Source organism: Oryctolagus cuniculus, chromosome 15, assembly GCF_964237555.1.
Source record: "Oryctolagus cuniculus chromosome 15, mOryCun1.1, whole genome shotgun sequence".
NCBI classification, from domain to species: domain Eukaryota; kingdom Metazoa; phylum Chordata; class Mammalia; order Lagomorpha; family Leporidae; genus Oryctolagus; species Oryctolagus cuniculus.
In genome coordinates, this window is record NC_091446.1 from 81898894 (window position 1) to 81913787 (window position 14894).

Below are 14894 nucleotides of genomic sequence, written 5' to 3' on the forward strand. Positions count from 1 at the left end.
CGTCTGCCCCCAGAACCTGGTCCTCAGACCGTGTCCACCTGGCCGATGCTGACCACACTCACTCGCACATGCCTGTCGTGTTTCCACTTGGCTGCACCCACTTCCTAAACGTCAGCTTTTTAAAACCTTCCTCCCTAGCAGGGGGACGCCGTGTCTCTGCCACCTGCACTGCCTGCACCAGCACGGGTTGGGGAGCCACTGTCAGACGTGTCCTCTCTTTGCAGGAGACATGATGGTCCAGTGTCACTACTGCACTCACTACTCCTCAGCCATCATCGTTGCCTCCTACCTGGTCCGGATGCCACCCTTCACCCAGGCTTTCTGCTCTCTGCAGGTGAGCGTTGCCCCCGCACACATGTGCACACACGTGTACACATATGTGTGCACACACATGCATGCACACATGTGCACACAGTGTACACATGCATGCAGACACATGCAGGCACACCATGCACACACGCATGCACACACACACACTGTATCACACACACCGAGACCTGGGCTTCAGCCGGGGATCCCCACTTGATTTCTGGCTCCCCTTTTTCTGGTTCATGCATTAGAAGCACAAGCTTCATCAGTCACTCTTGCCCACGTGTCCAACAGAGTTCGAGATACGGTCAGAAACGTACTTGGCAGAAGTAAGATTTGGTGGAAAAGGCAGAGCGGGGGTCTTGGAAACTGGAAAGGCAGGCAGACGGAGATTAGGAAAAGAAGCAGGGGAAGGAATGATGTGACGAGTACAAGTGAGGACTTCAGAATGGGCGGGTCTGGGCTAAGAACAGTGCAAAGGCCCGGGGGTGTGTCGTGTGTATGCAAAGACTGGACAGTGCAGCTGAGCCAGGGCCAGGAGCTGACCAGCTCACCCGTTACATCAGCTCTGGCTGCCGGCTCTCACAAACGGACACACGGGATGCCTCATTCTGCTTCTGCGCTTTTCACAGACACGGTGATTTCTACTGAAAGAGCATCTGCTCTCCGAAATTCAGATTTACCTGGGTACTTCCAAATGTCAGAGGAAAGGCAGAATTAAGAGGTAGATACATACTGATGCTAAATGATGTCGCCACGCATACGTGGTTATTTTTATAACGTGCATTTCCCATGAACTCTTTGAAGAGCCCTTGTATACATAGATTTCCAAAACGTTTCGCACCAACATAAGCTTGTCTCTCCATCCCACTCTCTGTGAGCTTTTGGAGGCAGCCTCCTGTTTCATGAGCGAGCCGCGAGCTAGGCTGGCTCCTGCCTGGGTGGTGGTGCTCATGGTGGACTCCCCCTGGGCAGAACTGGAAGAAAGGAGAGTTCGCTTCCTCTGTTCTTCCAACCCCATCTCCGCGACCCTGCTTCCCAGGGGCGCATCGTCCCTCGTGAATGGAAAGAACTCTGGGGTCATCCAGCGGCCATCACGGGCTCTGCCCACTCCCAACTGTACAAGCAGACCCAACCCTGACCTTGCAACAGTCCTCTGGAGGTGAAGGCACGAGCTATGGTGGGCAGCAGGCCTAGCTGTGACACCTAAACTTCATCTCAGAGAATCACGAATGTCCTAGGAACTGTGTGTTGTGGTGTGACCTCACCAGCACGGTCACTCTTTGCAGACGCTCGGGAAACCTTGACCTTGGGGGTACTCAGAGACCACTGAGCCGTGGGCTAGGAGCAGGTAGGCACAAAGTCAAGGCACCTTCTCCAGGAAGGAGCCAAAACCCTCCTGTCTACTCTTGGCTGGTGCAGCTTTTCTCGCCTGCTCGTCTAGACATTGGATAACCCCCTCTCGCTGGAAATTCACTCAAAAATAAGAATCGTGCTTTCCCTGAGTCGTTCTCAGGCAGCAAGCATTCTAAGTCAGTTTGGAGAACAAATGGTCCCAGCGCGGCACCCCGGGCCAGGAATCCCATCCAGATGTTGCTCATTAATCTACAAGAAACGATGCTCATGTGGACGACGGCGGTGAGGGAGCCTGTGACTGCCTCGCAGCCAGGGAGCGCCACCGCGTGCCGCTCAGGATGCTTCCACGGCTTCCCCCCATCCCTTCGGGTGGTTGCGTTAGGGCTGGAAGCTCCCGTCTACCTGTCTACCTGTCGCGAAGGGTCTCCCTCACCTTGGGAAGAGACAGAGAGAAATCACAGCAGCCGCAGCTGTGAGATCTGCATCCCAGCCCTGCCCCCTGAATGCACGGGAAATCTTCTGCCAGTTATTCTACCTCCAGCAACGAGGGTTAATTACGCACATCTCGCTGGGCTGTTGAGAAGATTAAGTGAGAGAGTGCGGGGAAAGCCCCCAGCTTGGGTGATCCGTCAGTTAGTTCCCTGCCTCCCTCTCTGCAATCAACCAGAGCTCATCCGAACACCCCACCCCCCCACCCTCTCCCCGCTTGTCAAGCCGGGCTCCTCTGGGTTGAGCTAACTGATTGCAAGCCGAACTGCATCAGAGTGTTCCAAGGTGTAGCGTGAGCCCAATCCGGCAGGTGCGGCGCGTGCTCACGAGGAGACCTGGGTGATGGCCACCCGGAGGCTGAGCCCATGGTAGCCGGTTTGGTCTGTTGGTGACCAGGCGAGACCGGCTGGTGGTGGGCTAAGTCAGTTTGAGCTAGGCAGCATCAGTGTCACAGGAAACTGCCACCATGGTGTGAACCCCATGTGCCTCCACACTGGAGTCTAGGGTGTGACTCCTGGTTTCGGGGGCCTTTGACAGATGGGGCCATCTGCCTTAGGACCGTCTGGTCTCCCTTTCTTCCTTTTAAATGATTCTTCTAGTGAATCGTCACGGACTCAAGCCTTTGGACCCAGCTTTTCCTTAGAACAAAGATGAATTTCAGCTCTCAGTGGCATGAGCACAGGGTGGGAAGAAAGTACCTGGTTCCCTTTGGGGGTCCTAAAACTGCTCTGCAGATTTCCTTGAGAACATTCTGGCATCTTCTAGAACTCTGGCTCGCTCTTCCATGCCGCCTGCCTCCCAGGGACAGGCCCAGTTCTTCTCAAGGGACCCTCCCTTCGTCCCGCTGTGGTGACAAGGAAAAGAGCCCACCCCAGAGTCTCAGCAGCCTTGGTGGGACTGTGCTGGGGGTGGGGGTGGGAGGCCGCGGGGCAGCCGAAGCATCAGCAAGGGCACGCTGTCCACTCAGCGTGGAGTGGACACTGCCCCTCGCACTTGTTGCCACAAACAAGCCAGAGCTGGAACATCTGTGTGCCAAGGCTGTGCTTCCGGGCCTCGCATCCACAGTGCTATGGTATCTGACGTACAGCACATCATTTTCTTTCTCTGGGCCTCAGCGTCCTTGTTGGCAAGACAGTCACCTTGGAAGGCCTTGCCGTGATAGCACAGGCTCCCAGCAAGCCACCAGCTCGCCCACTGTGTGCCTGCCTTGTCCCAGGGCTCCCTGCATGTAGCACTTTAAACTCACTTTACTTTTTTATTGTAATGAAGTATGCAGAGCAGAAAAGGTGCCCTTTTAATCATTTTCAAGTATACCGTTCGGGGGCATTAAATACAGTTGCAGCACCGTGCAACCATCACAGGACGTTTTTGTGTCCCCAAACTGAATCTCTGCACCCAGCCAACACCAGCTCTCCCATCACTCCTCCGCCAGTCCCACCAACCACCATTCTGCTTCCTATTATTGAATTTCTTTTTACAGGCAGAGTAGACAGTGAGAGAGAGAGAGAAAGAAAGGTCTTCCTTTTGCCATTGGTTCACCCTCCAATGGCCGCCGTGGCCGGCGCGCTGCGGCTGGCGCACCGCGCCTATCCAAAGGCAGGAGCCAGGTGCTTCCTCCCGGTCTCCCATGGGGTGCAGGGCCCAAGTACTTGGGCCATCCTCCACTGCACTCCCTGGCCACAGCAGAGAGCTGGCCTGGAAGAGGGGCAACTGGGACAGAATCCGGCGCCCTGACCGGGACTAGAACCTGGTGTGCTGGCGCCGCTAGGCGGAGGATTAGCCTATTGAGCCGTGGCGCTGGCCCTCTTATTGAATTTTTAAAGCGAGGAAGTCAAATGTCTTGAGTGGCGGCGAGAGAGGAGAGAATGAGAGACAGAAAGAACGTACCCATTCACTGCTTCACTCCCTAAATGCCCTCAAGTGGCCCTGGCCGGGGCTGAGCCAGGCTCTGGGGACACCATCGAGGTCTCCCAGGTACGTGGTGGGAATGCCGTCATCACTCCTGCCTTACCTGGTCTGCATTAGCAGGAAACCAGAGTCAGATGTGGAGCTGGATACTAAACCCAGGCCCTCTGATGCGGCGGACGAGGGCGTCGCCAGCATCTTGGCTGCCAGCCCACGTGCCTGCCCCATCTCTGTGCACTAGACTAGACTACGACTCAGAAACGGGATCATTTGATCTTTAGCTATCTGTGCCTGTCTTCTTGCACTTAGCAGGATGTCGCCGAGGTTCATCCAGGCTGTAGTTTATGTCAGAGTTTCCCGAGGCTAAGGGCTGTCCATGGTTATGCCTCTAGCACACGTGTTTCTGCATCCCTCCATCCCGGGCACTGGGGTGCTTCCGCTTTTGCTCATCCCCACCCCGGAAATAATGGTGCTGTGAGCACTGTCGTGTGTGCCATCCATGCAACATCAGCTCGCAGGTCCCTCGCGGGCGTGGGGGTGAACCTCAGTCTCCCGAGCCTCTGTGGGGTTATGTTGCTGGTCTGTGCTGCCACTGGAAATGGCACTGGACACGCATGTGGGCTCCAGTTCTGGAGATCCCAGGACCAAGTGGGGTCTACAGAGGTCACCTAGGGGTGAGGCAGAATTCAGGAGAAAGGGACACATGCCACGTTCAAGGTCGCAAGTGGAACAGTGCAGGGTCCCTTGTGCAGTGTCACACGCGGGTCCACGCACGTGCAAGGGGACCATAGGCAGTCAGCAGTGCTGTGGCGTGTGGGGGCAGCATGGACCCCCCATACTTGCTGCACCCAGGACGGAATGACTGTCGTGTGCTGTGTGTCTGTGGGGCCACGAAGAAGCAGTCTCAGGGGTTTTTCGGGCTACACTGCACTCCATGTGCTGTGCAGAGAGTTGAGAACAGCATGGTGGTTCCTACCCACAGCCTAAGAATCACGGTGCTGCACACTCTGTCCTGGGCATCAGAGAGCTGGTCTCAGGATGCGTTACTCTCCTCTCTGCTGTGTTGGCTGGCTTTCCGGCCCCAAACCTGTCATCACAATGATGGATGCTTTACAGTCCCTCAAATACAGCATCTGTCCAAGAGTACTTCCAAAAGTTTGTACAAAATTCATATTAGGAAGAAACAGGAATGAATTTCAGAATAATTCTCCTTTTTCAAGTCCATGTTCCACGAACCTTTGGAGGCACTTGGAGCAGGTGGCACATGCCAGCTGCATGCTCTGTTATGCCCACTCCTGGGAGGGTGTGAGCTCCTGTCTGCACGCCTGGGGGCTGCGTCCCACAGTGGCAGCCCCCGAATGCTCTGACATCATGGGCGTCTTCTTGCCTAGAGCTGGGTCCGAGAGCATCCGGGAAGTTGAGACGCTGGGAGGTGGTGCCCCTGCGGGGGGCCTGGCCCAAGCACCGGCTATGAGCACCAGTTGCTCTCAGATAACTGAGACCAGCCCCAGCCTGGTAGGGGCCCCCACAAGGACATAGCAGCAGCGGCGGCGGCTGCTGCTGCATTTAATGAGCCGCGGAAATAAAGCGCTGTGTTAATTAAGTCGCAGCCCATGTGAAGTCGGCCATTCGCAGCAGTGGGGAGGGGTCTCCGGAACCACCTGATGCGAGTTGGTGGGGTTTTGTGCAAGAGGGATGCTATTGCAGACAGAGTGGAGAACCCTGGCTTCTGGCCGTGTGCCTGGAAGTCCCCGGAAAGCGCCATGGCAGGGGGTCAGGGCACGACGCGTGCACTGCAGGAGGCGAGGGAGGAGTGGGCTTACCTGGCCTGTGCCCACATCACGGCGTCTTGGCTCACTGCCGCGGCACAGCACTCGCTTCTGAGGCCGGGAGGTCACCTCCCAGCACTCAACACTTCCTGCAACCCACCTGCTGAGCTGGCCTTGTCCAGCCTCCTGTCCGATGGCGACAGCAGGTGGCCCACAGGGCCTGCGACATCTCCAACCCGGTGCAATTATTATTATACAGACTCAGTGAGGAGTCTCAGGAAAGGTTCTGGTTCCGGAACTTTCTAATTGGTAGCACTGACTAGCTGAGCCTCTGCTTCCTCGTCCTTTACAATGACCCTTACGGAGTGGGTGGCTGTTCCTGGTGCTCCATCCGCACCTGCTGTGCCTCCTCCTACAGGCAGTGCAAGTTTATTTATTTTTTAAACAAAGATTCCATCTGCTGGTTCACTCCCCAGATGGCCGCAACAGCCAGCACTGGGCCAGGCCAAAGCCAGGAGCCAAGAGTTTTACCTGGGTTTCCTACAGGGGCCCAGAGACTTGGGCCATCCTCCACTGCTTTTCCCAGGCGCATTAGCAGGGAGCTGGATCAGAAGTGGAGCAGCCGCTGCCTGCCCATGGGCGATGCCGGTGTCGCAGGCAGTGGCTTTCCTGTGGCAGTGCAGAGTTGGTGGCTTCCACTCATATGTGAAGGGTCACGTCCTTGCCAATGGCGTCAGCCCTGCCTGATGAAAAGAGAGACTGATCAGGCCGCTGGACAGGTGGGCGGGCTTCCCAATACCAGGCTTTTAGCTTCATAGAATAGAGAGTAGGGCCTGGCATGCTTCTGCCACAGCAGGATGTCCAGTCCAGCCCTGTCCCACGCGTATACGCCTGCCCCTTTGCTTCCTTGTTGCCCTGGAACTGCCTGGTGGTGCCTGACTTTCCACTGCCCTCTGTGATCATTTAGACTTCCCTGCCCTCCTGCCCCTGCCCTGGCACAGTGCCTCTGATCCGCAGGGTTTTAGAAGTGAATCATGCATCTGGCGCTGTGGTGTAGCAGGTAAAGCCTCTGCCTGTGACGCCAGCATTCCATGTGGGCTCTAGTTCAAGACCCGGCTGCTCCACTGCTGATCCAGCTCCCTGCTCAATGTGCCTAGGAAAGCAGTGGCAGATGGCGCAAGTGCTTGGGCCCCTGCCACCCACAGGAGAGACCCAGATGAAGCTCCTGGCTTCAGCCTGGCCCAGCCCTGGGCATTGTGGCCATTTGGAGAGTGAACCAGCAGATGGAAAATCTCTCTCTGGGTCTCTCCTCTCTCTGTATCTCTGCCTTTCAAATAAAAAAAAAAAAGTGAATCTCTCGCAGGAGGTACTTTAAAACCATGGCACAGAATCTGCACTGAGAACGGGTTGTCCTACTGCCCATAAAGCCACTCCCTTGATCCAGATACAGCAGTGGGCTGGTTTGGGCCAGTCCCAGCTAGATCCAAGCCTGTATTATGAAAGTAGCTGTACACTCGGAGCCACACTAGGGGCCACTTGATGCGATCCAGCCGAGGAGTGATACCTAGAGTGGTAGTACTCGGGAGTGCTTAGTTTTTCAGATCCATCACCGGCGTCTTCAGCTGTAAGTGATGTCTCCACCGAGCCTCACACGCAAAGACTGTAGACTTTGGCCTCAGAGTTCTCTATGCTTTTGCAACCTGCTGACTTGGTTTCACGTCGTCGGCTGTCTTCTGGCATGATTGTCCCACAGGAAGGGAGCCGTCATCCTCTCCACGTTATTGTGTGCGACTTATTCGGACACTCATGGGATTTATTTTGTTGAGAGAGACAGACAGATAGACAGACAGAGCTCCCATTTGCTGGGTTACTCCTTCCTCAGCTGCCCAGTGGCTTCCCAGCGGGGCTCAAAGCCAGGAGCTGGGAAGTCACCCCAGGTCTCCAGTGTGAGCGGCAGGAACCCAACAACTCGATCCCCCACTGCTGTCTCCCGGACTCTGCTTTGGTGGGAAGCTGGAGCCAGGAGCTAGGGAGGGGGCTCAAGGCCAAGTACTCCACTGTGGGACCTGGGCGCGTCAGCCACTGGGCTCAATGCCCGCTTCCAGGCTTCCTTATTCCTGACACTGAGGAGGTCCTGCAGAGGGAATGAGAGCGCATCTCGGTTCAGTAATGCTCTCTGAGCGTTTTACTTCCTACACTCCATGTTGCTGTTCCTGCTCGCTTATTGGGGCCTGCCTTACACAGGCGCTGGAGATCCCACTGGGCTTCTCGGGGGCTGTCCTTCTCACCCCCTCTTCCCTTTCTTTTGCCCTCACTTCCTTTCTCCCTTCCTTCCCCGAGAATCCAGTCCTGGCAGTGACTCGCTGCTGGCAGCCACCAGAGTTTATGCCAAACCACGGATTTACAATACAAGTGACTGAACACCTCCACTTCTAGGGAATTTGTTGTTTGCTTTGGAATTGCAGAAGTGAGAAAACCCATTAATTTTGAAACAAATGTATGCAAATACATTTATTAATATGAGAAATAGGAAAATCAGTTATTGCTTCCTTTATAAATAATACAGGCTTAAGTTTTAAAGATATTACTTTTGCTAAAATGCATTAGACAGCTGTGAAAAAAATAACATTTTTCTTCGTGGTAATATCTTTAACCAGATTTGTAGCACTAACAGCATTTCGTATGTATATATTATTTTTATTTAATACAGGTAATCTTTTTATTACCAAATCATATTGCTTCTCAAGAGATTACCATCAGCATTCATAAAAGCTACACGAGGAGAACGGGAGGCAGAGAAGACATCAGTCTGCTAGGGATGGAGGCCTGGAGCTGCAGATTAAATACCCACGGCTCTGGGTACATTCTAATGAGTGACTCGGTCCCCGCAGACCTGTGTAGAGCCCTCCCTCTCTCCATCTGTTTTAGTTCAATTTCAATCTGATGGTGGGCGCCAACCCCTCATTTCAGCCAAGAGCAAAGTGACCGCCAGGAGAAAGCCCGTGTACTGGGTCTGGTTGAGACCCCCCTTAGGACGCTGGGCCTCTGGATGACCCTCTCGCTAGGCAGAGAGTGACCCAGGGGTCTCAGTGGAGCCTCACAGCCAAGCCACGCCCACCAGAATGCCCAGGGATGGCCGGCCTCAGTCATGGCAGCGTCTCCCCTCTCAAGAAGGGCTGAGTCCCCCCCTCCTTGGCCAATGCACAGTAGATCAAGTTGGCCCCAGGTCTAGGGATCGGCCCAGGAAACTGGCCAGCGGCAAAGCGGACCCTTTGGAGTTGCATCCACGGCTTTAACCCCAGCTTTGCTAACTTGTGGGAAATCAGTACACTTTGAGAGCCTCGGTTTTCCGGTCTGCAAAAATGGGAATCCCCGTGCCAGAGCACCCGCTGGGAGGACTGAGCGGTCACCTGTGATTCTGTAAAGCAGCGGACATGGAAGAGACAGGCCACGACAGCCCCTGCCCTTCCTCAGCCTTCATCCCCTGCACCTGCCCCGAAGCAGCCTGAGGTCAATGCCAAGGGACTTCTGCCTCCTGAGAAGTACAGGGTGCTGCTGGGGACAGAGGGTTCTGCCCTTCCGTGCCGAGGCTGCATGTGTGCCCTGCAGAAATCGGCCAAAAGAAGACAGGTTCCCTTAGACAAGGCCCCGCCTTGATGCCTGCCCAAATGATCGAGTCCCCGAGGAGTGCATGTTCCCTGGGTGTCCCTAAACTTACACAGACCCAAGGCCCAAGTTCAGAAGCTCTCTTCTGAAGCCCCTCTGCCTCCTGCCAAGACCTGGTCTGAGGCTCCCCTCTGCTCTCTCCTAAGCCCCAAGACCACCCAGTGGCAGGATGGTGTCCCCTGGGAGGTTTGCCTGTGCAGCCGAGAGGAAAACCAAGGCATTCATGGAAGGAATTTGTCTTGAGTCATTCCTGGCCCGACCCCAAGTGTCAAGCCTGGGCTACAGCAGGCCACGTGCAGCAAAGGGGCCTTGGAACCCAGGCTGCACTTGACAGGTAAAGCAGGCATCCTGGCCTGCATGTGCCAGCTTCTCACCCCTTGAACCTGGTGTTCCCCCCAGCCTCAGGCCTGTTCTGTCCCGACAAGGCCAAGGCCACCATGCTGGACCCCCATCCTGCCCACTGAACACCACACGCTCTGTGTTGGGTGTCACCAGGGCCCTGACCTAACCAGCTCTTCCCCCGACCACCACCTCAGCTTCTTGCCAAGACTTCGCTCTTGCTGTCCGCTCAGATCGCTCTGCTGTCGCTTCCTGACTCGCTGCTGGGCTTAGATTCTCCAGGAAGGTTCCGGGGACTTCCGGGGAGAAGGCCTGGCTGTGATCCACCTCCTGGTCCTCTTTGTATTCTGTATGGGGCCCTCCCCTTAGCGCCCTCGGAGCTATGAGAGAGTCCCTCTAACTCTTGCTGCCTTGCGTGCTAAGCTCCTGGTTTAGAGCTGGCCCAGAGGTCCTGTGACTGACCCGACTCTGGTCGGATCTCAGATTTCTGTGATGGATGTTGAATAAATGCGTAAAGAAGCTGATGTGTGAGTGTGTGGAGATCGAGGGAGCGTGGAGTCCTAACATCGGAACCGCACAGGGCCTGGGCAGCCGGGGGGCCCAGTGCACGTGGCTGACCGCGCCGGCCCCTTCTCCGGCAGGGCGGAAGCTTCGACGTGGCAGACAGAATGTTCCACAGCATGAAGAATGCGTGGGAGTCCGCCTCCAGAGAGAACATGAGTGACGTCAGGGAGCTGACACCCGAGTTCTTCTACCTGCCCGAGTTCCTGACCAACTGCAACGCGGTAGAGTTCGGTGGGTGGAGGCAGGCTGGGCCGGGGTGGCAGAGGGGAGGCCGGGAGGTTGGGGGACGGGGTGGGGGGACATGGGGGAGCCCAGGACTCTTTCCTGCCTTCATCCCTATCTGTGCTGAGGCCCCAGTGTGGTGGGCATGGGGCCGCCACTGGGTGGCAGTACCCGGATGCCAAGATGGCTTCCGGGAAAGGACGCCGGGCCCCAGGCTGCAGCCAGGTGGTGGCTGGGAAGCAGGAGCCCTTGCTGGAAGCCGAGGCCTGGCTCTGCCCCACTAGGTCCTGCCCTTGGGCAAGTCCTGCCCTTCTCCACGCCTCGCAGTCGGGTTAACCTGGACTCTGGGGCAGGCTCCTGGGCGCTGGCTCCTCTTCCTTGCTGAGCTCCAAGCCCCAGTCCAGACTGAGTCCTGCCTTCTTGTCACTATGGAAAAAGGGAGAGAAAGCATTCAGGAGGCCCTGGGGGCAGATCCTCTGGCCACTGTGTGCACCTGAGCAGCCTCTGCTGCAAACCGTGTGTGAGGCCAGAGATGAGGCTTGGGGGCCGAGAAGAAGAAGGCGGACATTCCAGACGGAGGAGGCAGGAAGCAGCGAGGCTGCCTGGGGCCCGGCTCACGCCCTGACCCCCAGACAGCACCGGCTTCATATCATACAGAGCGGGCTCCCGTTTAACCCAAAGGCCTGCTGCCCCTCTCCCCACTCCCAGGCTGCATGCAGGACGGGACGGCGCTGGGGGACGTGCACCTGCCTCCCTGGGCGGACGGGGACCCCCACAAGTTCATCAGCCTGCACAGGCAGGTGAGTCACCCAAGACCCTGCTGCACGCTCTTCATACTCCCAACCTCCACGGAGGCTTCTGGTCCCAGCCGGGGGGCACCTCCGGGGCTTCTCCACGTGTCTGGTCAGAATTGGCTCTCCCCGTCTCCTGGGTCCTGTCTCAGCACGACCCTAAGACTCTTCTTGCAGTCCGGTCTCGTCCCTTGAGATGTCTCTCCCAGACCTGGGCCAGTGGACACTGTGACCAGCCTGGTTGTTTTATGACGTGGATTAGACATGGACTGGGAAGGGTCAGGTCCAGTTTGCCACCTTGGGGAGCTGACTCTTTGGTTCCCTGTGTCCTCAGCAGGTCCAATGGGCTGTAATTGTCTTTCTGGCATGGAGCCAGCACCACCCAGGCTGTGGGGAGGGTGCACGGTCCTCACTCGTGCGTTCACGCTTTGCGGGTTTCGGTTCCAGGCCTTGGAAAGCGACTTTGTCAGCGCCAATCTCCACCACTGGATAGACCTCATTTTCGGGTATAAGCAGCAAGGACCAGCTGCTGTGGAAGCCGTGAATACTTTCCACCCCTACTTCTACGGCGACCGGATGGACCTGGGCAGCATCCGGGACCCGCTGATCAGGAGCACCATCCTGGGCTTTGTCAGCAACTTCGGACAGGTGCCCAAACAGGTACGTGTCTTGCTCACATGTCTGTCTCAGAAGCGTGAGCCTGGGAGACGGTGAGGGTACCCTGTCCTAGGACAGCACCACCGAGGGAGAGAACTGGAGGGGCAAGATGGCCCCAGCCATCGTCCTGTGCCATCACCATCAGGGATTAACCTGCAGTGACCCCCTCCCCAACCCGATGTTGGTGGAGATGGTGACATCCATTAATGCCAACGGTGAAGGCTGCGCTCCTCCGTAATGCTGAGATAACGCACGTGTGTCTACTCCACGGTGCTGTGCTGGGCGATGGATGCAGACACAGCAAGTGTTGGACAGGGCCTGGAATGTGACAACACCCAATACGCCCGGTACTGCTGTGGTCACTCTCATCAGCTCTGGGTACTTAAGGCTCAGAGAAGCTACTTAAGGAACTAGCCTGGGATTGCACCATTAGCAGGCAGCACAGGGAGAATCCCAGCTCTCCCTGGGCAGGTCCGAGGGCTACGCTGGGTTGCCACCAGGCTCTTCTGCCTGCCCCTGCTGGGCCCTGGTCCAATCGCAGGGGCCTCTCCCGTCCCCTGTCAGCACCAGGCTGTGCATCCAGGTCAGCAAACTGTTGCAAAGGGTGCAGGAGAGGCAGGTGCATATTTTTTTAAAGATTTTATTTATTTGAAAGAGTTACACCGAGAGAGAAGGAAAGGCAGAGAGAGAGAGTCTTCCATCCACTAGTTCACTCCCCAGTTGGCCACAATGGCTGGAGCTGTGCCGATCTGGAGCCAGGAGCCAGGAGCTTCTTCCGGGTCTCCCATGTGGGTGCAGGGGCCCATGGACTTGAGCCATCTTCTACTGCTTTCCCAGGCCATAGCAGAGAGCTGGATGGGAAGTGGAGCAGCTGGGACTCGAACCGGCACCTGTACGGGATGCGGGCACTGCAGGCAGTGGCTTTACCCACTATGCCACAGCGCCGGCCCCTCAGGTGCTTGTTTAACTGACCTGTTGATCTCCAGATTGTGGCCATGGGTGGAGACATTTTAATCCTGGCCCCAGCCATCTCGGGTCAAGACACATGATCCTGTGGACCAGGGTGCCCACTGGGCAGTGAGCTGCCATGCTGGGATGCAAGTGGCAAACCCAGCTGAGTATTCTAGGCCAGTCTCGGGGAACAGCCTTCCCCATGGGGGCCTGTGAGGGCCGAATGGGCTCTTCCTGCGGGCGGCACACAACTCTCACAAGCTCTCTGCTGCATGGCCTCCTCCGACCTGCTGGGGTTGGCTCAGCTCCCAGGTGAGAGCAATGTGAGTGGGCACGGGCCTGTGTGGGTCAGCTCTCCAAACACCTAAGACAGGTGCTCAGGAAGGGCCCAGGTCTGTTTTAGCCCCTGGGTTTGGCAAATACAAAAGCAGGCAGCCCATCGCTGCCACCATGAGGGTGGCAGGTGGCAATGGCAGAGGGTATGGAAGCCAGAGAGAGAGAGAGAGAGAGAGAGAGAGACAGGCTGGCCCCACCTGTATAACCTAATACCTCCTAAGGGACCACACCCCAAACACCATAATTGAACTAAGTTTCCACAGTCTTAGTACTATCAACCTAATAGCTTTGGGATTCAGCTGTCTGTGTGAGTTTGAGAACCCCATCCCACGCAACCCATAGCAACAGTGACCTGGAAATCGGATGGCACATCCACAGGAGACAAGTTCAGAAAAGAAGCTTAGGAGCCTAATGGTTCAATTTCTTGAATTTAAAAAGATATATACTATGCAAATGAAACAATCATAACTTAAGGCCCAGCCACCGCCCTCTGGCTGTGCACAGAACATCCGTGGCGTGGGGGAGTTTCACTTGGTGATATGTCACGGGAGATTTAATTTATCTGAGAGGCAGAGTCACAGACAGAGAGAGGTCTTCCATCTGCTGGTTCACTCCCCAAACAGCTACAATGGCAGGAGCTGGGCCCATCAGGAGCCAGGAGCTTCTTCTGGGTCTCCCACGTGGTTGCAAGGGCCCAAGGACCTGGGCCATCTTCCACTGCTTTCCCAGGCCACAGCAGAGAGCTGGATCGGAGTGGAGCAGCCAGGACTCAAACCGGCATCCGTATGGGATGCCGGCACTGCAGGCAGAGGCTTAGCCCCCTGTGCCACTGCGCCAGCCTGTCATGTGAGATTTTGAAAATGATTTCTGGGTTATCATCAGAGTGTGAGTTGGCAGGTGGCGCCAGTCTGAAGCCAACATTAAGGTGATCAGAGAGGTACCCGGTTCCCTGCAGGGGCTGTGCCGGGGGGAGCCTGCTGCAGGGACCCAGCTGCCTCCAGCATAGCTCCCAGTGAGGGTTTCTGTGTGGAAGCACTGGCATTGTGCAGAGGCCCGAGAGCGCTCCCCACAGCTGCCCGCAGCGTTTGTGGCAGCCTGGAGAGCTGGAGCTGGTCACTGCCACACCCTCTGGCTCCGGCAACCAGGACTCAGCCAGGCGGCTCAGCCTCGGGCTGAGTGTTCTGACCCATTCTGCACGACGTTTGGCATTGGGGGCGTTTAGATGGCAGAGATCTGGGGAGGGGGTAAAGTAAGAACGAGAGGAGCTGCTGCCAGGGGTCACCTGTGCTCTTCGGGCCACGTGAGTGAATGCTACTGAGCAAATCTGGGTTGATGCCGCTGGGCAGCTTTTAAAGGAAGGAAGAAGAGATCCCGGCGCCGTGGCTCACTTGGTTAATCCTCCGCCTGCAGCGCCGACATCCCATATGGGCACTGGGTTCTAGTCCTGGTCGCTCCTCTTCCAGGCCAGCTCTCTGCTATAGCCCAGGAGGGCAGTGGAGGATGGCCCAAGTGCTTGGGCCCTGCACCCACATGGGAGACT

The 14894-nt window shown here is 56.6% G+C and overlaps 1 protein-coding gene across 3 annotated transcripts in view; it reads left to right on the forward strand.

Moving 5' to 3' along the window:
• WDFY4 (WDFY family member 4) overlaps window positions 1–14894 on the forward strand; it is a 275027-nt gene that overhangs the window by 242788 nt on the left and 17345 nt on the right. For all 3 annotated transcript variants that reach the window (XM_017338630.3, XM_051837551.2, XM_051837550.2), the window contains exons 51-54: window positions 225–334; window positions 10475–10628; window positions 11328–11419; window positions 11858–12070. In XM_017338630.3, coding sequence (XP_017194119.2) covers window positions 225–334; window positions 10475–10628; window positions 11328–11419; window positions 11858–12070 — 569 coding nt within the window. The remainder of the gene's footprint in view (window positions 1–224; window positions 335–10474; window positions 10629–11327; window positions 11420–11857; window positions 12071–14894) is intronic.